General features: G+C 68.8%; 1 protein-coding gene across 1 annotated transcript; it reads left to right on the top strand.

Annotated features, from left to right (window-relative positions):
* Positions 1-4,340: 4,340 nt before the first annotated feature.
* EMIHUDRAFT_251582 (hypothetical protein) lies at positions 4,341-5,769 on the top strand (the record flags this gene model as incomplete). The annotated part of the gene is made up of 2 exons (XM_005791333.1): positions 4,341-5,242; positions 5,358-5,769. 2 exons carry the CDS (start codon positions 4,341-4,343, stop codon positions 5,767-5,769), a joined length of 1,314 nt encoding a protein of 437 aa, XP_005791390.1.

Here is a 5,769-nt window from a genome sequence, read left to right as displayed (position 1 = left end):
ACGGCGCGCCGCCGCCCTGCAGCGATCCCAGATGCAGCTTCATGGCCGGAGGCGGAGGCGCCGCCTCTTCGCGGCCGCCCAGTGACTGCGAGGAGCCCGGTGTGACTTCGCGGTTTGACTCGCGGGCGAGCTGCACGCGGGCGGCGATGAGGGCGTCGCGGCCGCGGGAGGAGAGGTGCGAGGACTGGTCGTCGGTGAGCTCGACCTGGAGCAGCTCGCGGCCCAGGTCGAGCACAAAGGGCTTGTCGGGCGCGGGAACCGGCGACGGCGCCTCGCCGAGGGCGTGCCGAAGCGCCTCGCGAGCCGTGGCGCTCAGCGCCGACTCCTGCTCAGCGGTCAGGTGCAGCCGCGACAGCTCGTCGCCGACGTCGCGAGGTGCATCCTCGGCTCGCGGCGACTCCTCCACCTGGTTGAGCGCCGCGGCTGCCCTCGGGTCTGCCAGGGTAGTTGGCCCCTGGCGAGGCGTGGTGAGCGAGGCAGCCGCCGGCCGTCCGCGAGCCGTCTTGAGACTGGTCGTGCGTGTCACGCCGTACGTGTCGGTCGGCACCCTCAGAGGCTTGATCGTCGGGTTGATCGCGAGCCGCTTCTCCGACGGCGCCCCACGAGCGCTGCGAAGGGCGAGCGCCTGCGTGTCTCTACGCTGCTGCTGCTGCGACGGCTCAGCCGGCGGCTTTGGCTCCTTGGCGCCCAGGAAGCCAACCTTTTTCTTGAGCTTCTTCAGCATTTCTTCAGCTTTGCGGGGTCAAGGCGCGAGACTCCGATATGCAGTTGTAGTCGGCCGAACGGCAAGGTATGGGCTGAGCGAGCCGCCGGCCGACCAGCCGGGTGGGACGCATATAGTGGGCACGAGAATTTCTTTTTTATCATTCACCAAAAGCGCCTGGTCGGTCGGTTGGAATATTCGGCTGCTCTAGGAGTCGGCCTTGCTGGTTCGCCGTCCTCTTCCGAGTCCCCACAACAATCGCTGTCGTGGGATCGCTTGTCATGTGAGAGAGAGAGATCTCTCTTGTCATGTCAGAGAGATTTTAGACGCTCGCCTACCCACAATGGCGGCGGTGGCGATTGCGGCGACGGTCGTTCAGTCGTACAGCGCTCAGGGTCAGGCGCCTCTCGTCTGTCGTCTGTTGTCGCATTTCGCACACGCGCGCGACGCGCGACCCGCGTCGGCCGTCGCTCCGCGAGGGCATGAGCCTTCCGCGATTCGATCCCGCAGCCAAAAGCTGCTCGCTCGAACTGCGGCCGACTCTACCATCGCGGCCGCAGCTGTTGAGCTCTCCAGAAGACTGGTGCCTCATATGCTGCCTCCCTGCGGATGCTGCCGGCGAGCCTGGCGGTCCGCTGTACTACAAGGAAGTGCTGACTCGATTCTACCTCGAATTCTTCTACCCCACGACTCGGAACGCGAATGTGACAGGACCATCGGGTCCTTCAGCCACCAAAGCGAGATCACCCGAGAGCAGCTGAGCCTGCCTCTGGCCTCGCCTCCCTCTCCTTCAGGCATTCGTGGCATCCTATGGGTCGTCCAGAGTATCGACCTCTGGCTTGTCAGCCAGCCCCACTTTGAGGGCGCCATGAAGTACAGCGATCGCCACCTCGCTGGCCTCTCCGCAAGGCCCCCCGACCGCGTCGAACTCATCGGCGCGGGCTCTCTCGGCTACGGGACTGGCCCCAGCTTCGGCTGAGGGCTGACAAGCTGCCGAGCCCAAATCACTGTGAGAGTCGTGATTTCTTCTTGTCATGTGTGCTAGTGTTAACAGTAACAACAGAACAATGAGAGAGTCCGTTGTGTTCTTGTTTTGTATCCGCTTTCTCTTCCGACTGCGTCGCCTTCCTCGCACGCACGCACGCCGAGTTTCTTTTTTACTACTCGAGAAATTCGTGAGCCCAATCCGGGTGACTTTTTTCGTTGTATGCCTGGGTTGTGGGTTGTGATTACCGCGACGGGGCGTTTCATTCTTTTGAGCGTGAAACGTGTCGCCCGCTTAAATTTCTTTTGAGTCACCAGCTGCTGTCTAGCTCGGTCGCTCGGTCGCGCCTCGACCGCTCCCACCGCTGTGCACCATGAGCCTGTCGCTGCACGCCCTTCGCCTCGCGGGCTGCCTCTCTGCGGTGGCGTCGTGCGCCCTGCTGCTGCGACGGCTCCTTGCTTCTCGGCCGCGGCGCCTCGCCGAGCGGAGCTGTGCCGCCTGTCGCCCAACGCTGCGAGAGCACGGCGGAGAGCCGCGGAAACGCTGCGTCCGCACAGCGCCTCCGGTGGCAGAGGCGGCGGCTCCTCTTGCGACGGCGCAGGCGGACCCGAGCGACGCGCGTGCGCGTGCGCGGGCGCACCTCCGGTTCGGCAACCTCTGCGCGCGAGGCGGGCGGCCGGAGAAGGCACTCTCCCAGTACTTGGCGGCGGCGCGGGCCGACCCAGCCTATGCGACCGCGCGGCACAACTGCGGCGGCGTCTGCCAGCGGCTGCGCCGGTTCGCCGAGGCGGCGGAGCATTACGAGGCGGCGCTCGCGCTCAAGCCGAGGCTGGTGGAGGCGGCCACCAACCTGGCCGTCGCGCAGCTGAACGCCGGCGCGCAGCTCTCCGCGGCGGGGGACGCGGCCTCTGCCGGCGAGTGGTACCGGTCGGCGGTCGAGAGCGCGTACCGCGCGATGCGCGTGCAGGCGGGCGCGGTGGAGGGCGGCGCGGGTCGGGCCGAGGGCGGCGAGACGCAGGACGGCTTCGACAGCGGCGGCTTCAACAGCGGCGGCTTCAACAGCGAGGCGTTCGCCAACCTGAACGTCGCGCTCCGCCTCGTCGGCGAGAGAGAGCGAGCGGTGCGCGAGACGTGGGCTGCTGTCGCTTCCCTCTCTCCGGCCGGCTTCACGCGGCCGCCTCCCGCGCCAGCGCCGCCGCACCTCTCCCGCTGCCTCTCCCGCTGCCTCTCCTGCTCCGCCTCGGGCACGCCATCTTCGGGACCGACCCCTCCCGCCGCCCTGACGGTCGCTTGCGTCAAGTGGGGCGACAAGTGCGCTCAACCCCGTCCCCCCTCCCTCTCTCTCCCTCCCTCTCTCTCTCTCTCTCTCTCTCTCTCTCTCTCTCTCTGCGCCCCGCCGAGCCGCCGCTGGCCGCGTCCAGGTACGGTCCCGAGTACGTCAACCGCCTCTACGCCATGGTTGCGCGGCGGCTGCCGGGCGTCCCCTTCCGCTTCGCCTGCCTGACCGAGCAGCCGCGCGGCCTGCGGCGCGAGGTCGAGCCGCTCCCGCTGCCCGCCGCCTCTGCGGGCTGGCGTGGCTGGTGGCTCAAGGCGTGCCTCTTCACTAGTTAATGACCTAATTAGTTACTTACTGAGAAATTGAAGAGCGGCTCGTGGCTCAAGGCGTGCCTCTTCGCGCCCTGCTGCGGCCTCGAGGGGCGCACACTCTACCTCGACCTCGACACCGTGCTCGTCGGCGATCTCCGCCCGCTCCTCCGCTACAGCGGCCCGTTTGCGACCCTCTCTGCCGCCGGCTTCAGCGCCGAGGAGGGCGTCGCCGGCGGGTACAACTCGTCGCTCATGCTCTGGGAGGCAGGGGCGGAGGGAGGGGCGGAGGGAGGGGCGGAGGGAGGGGCGGAGGGAGGGGCGGAGGGAGGGGCGGAGGGAGGGGCCCGCCCCGACACGGCGGCTGCAGCTCTGCGCGCGCTCCACTCGTCGCTCGGCGAGCCCGTCTTCCGCTGCCTGATGCGGTGGGACCACTGGCTCGAGATGGTGGTGCCGACCGCCCACCTCGTGCAGGACGCCTTCCCGGGCCTCGTCGTCGACTACCGGCAGGCGTGCGCCGGCCGTGCCCGCCCGCCCGCCGGCGCCGCCGTTGTCTGCTTCCCGCGGTCGCCAAAGCCGCACGAGGCGCCCGAGCAGTGGGTGGCGCGGCACTGGACAGAGGGGGACGAGGACGCGGAGACGGCTTTGGAGGAGAGGACCTGCCATAGGAGCTTCAGCTTGGGCGATGCGTGAGAAGGAGCATGGGGCTTTTTTCCTAAAAAAGAAAGAAAACAGACACGCCAAACGAGGGATGGGACGAGGACAGGGTCCCCACCTGCACGAGCAGGATTTTGGAAGGACGATCAGGGGCACAGGTGGGGCTCTCCTGCTCCCCTGACAAGGATGACACGACAGGCTCGCAGCGCGGTGCGCGGTGGACTCCCACATCCACTGGCGGTCTCATCTCAGTCTAGCGACCTGCCTCCAGCTTGTCGCTGGCAGTCTCTCCTACCACAGGCACACTGACACAGGGGTGGCAGGGGCGGCGGCACGAGTCTCCCACATACTATGCGGGCCTCACTAGAGAAAACCGGAGAATTCTTTTTGCAGCACTGCGACAGGCGTGCGATGTCGAGCCTCTCCTCGCGCCTGTCTGGCCAAATGGTGCTCGCGCCGCTGACGCGCGGCGGCAACCTGCCCTTCCGCCGGCTCTGTGCCGAGTTTGGCGCCGAGGTCACGCTGGGAGAGATGATCTTCGCGCGGCAGCTCCTAAAGGGCGACGTGATCGAGCGGGCCCGCCTGCGGCGCGCGTCCAACGAGCAGGTCTTTGGCGTGCAGATCGCCACCAACGACGTCGAGGAGGGCGTCGGCGCGGCCAAGCTCGCAGCTGCGGCGGGCGCGGACTGGGTAGACCTGAACTGCGGCTGCCCCATCCACGAGGCGACCCGCCGCGGCCTCGGCTCTGCGATGCTGCGGCAGCCGGTGCGGCTCGAGCGGCTCGTGCGCGGCATCGCCGCGGGCTCGCCGCTGCCGGTCTCTGTCAAGGTGCGGCTCGCTTCGGAGGGCGGCGACGTCAACGTTCGCGAGGTGGTCGGTCGGCTGCGCGCCGCGGGCGCCGCAGCGGTGACGATCCATGGCCGCACGGCGGAGGCGCGCTACTCGAAGGCCGCCGACTGGCGCCTCATCGCCGAGTGCGTCGAGGACAACGCCGAGGCGGGAGGTGGCATGCCTCTCCTCGGCAACGGGGACCTACTGACGCAGTACGAGGCGCATGGCAGGATGGCGCAGTCGGGCGTGGACGGCGTCATGGTCGGCCGGGGAGCGCTCATCAAGCCGTGGATCTTCAAGGAGTTCCGCGACCGGCGCGCGTGGGAGCCGAGTGCGGCGGAGCGCGTGGCGGTCTACCGGCAGCTCGCCTGCTTCATGAAGGAGCACTTTGGCGACGACGCAAAGGGGCGGCGCAAGGCGTGGTACTTTCTGCCCTGGCACTTCGACTTCCTCTCTCGCTACCGGCCACTGCCCGAGGAAGAGTTTGGCGAGCGGGCGGCGGCGGCGCCCCTCATGCAGACGAGGGAGGAGACCTGCTCGAAGCCCTTCTCGGAGCCTTCTCGGAGCCTCCCAATAGGCCCCGCTCATGCAGACGAGGCTGCCCCCCGCGCCGGAGGGCACGGCGCCGCTCGAGCGGTTCCTCGCGCACGGAGACCCGAGCGTGCACGAGAGGGTGGCGGCGGCGCTCTGGGAGGCGAGCAGCGATGCGGGCGCGGTGGCGGCGCTCACGCGGCTGGCCGAGGGCGCGGAGCTCGCCGCGCTGGCGCGGGGCGGGGAGGAGGGCGAGGCGCCCGTGCTGGGCGAGGCGACCGAGCTGTCCAACATCCCATCCGACGGCGCGCAGGCGAGCGGCGCGCGCAGCGGCAAGAAGCACCGCCGCGCGCGAGCGCCACCCGTCGTGCGCACCGAGGAGGAGATCGCCGCGCTGCGCGCCGCTCGCGCGGCGAAGCGCGAGCGGACCGGAGCGCCGCCGCACCATGAGGGGAGGGCGGCGGCGCAGCGGGGCTGA

This window comes from Emiliania huxleyi (assembly GCF_000372725.1).
Source record: "Emiliania huxleyi CCMP1516 unplaced genomic scaffold EMIHUscaffold_1133, whole genome shotgun sequence".
In the NCBI taxonomy this organism is placed as follows: domain Eukaryota; phylum Haptophyta; order Isochrysidales; family Noelaerhabdaceae; genus Emiliania; species Emiliania huxleyi.
Note: the sequence above shows the minus strand (reverse complement) of the source record. Positions and strands in the feature narration are given on the sequence as shown.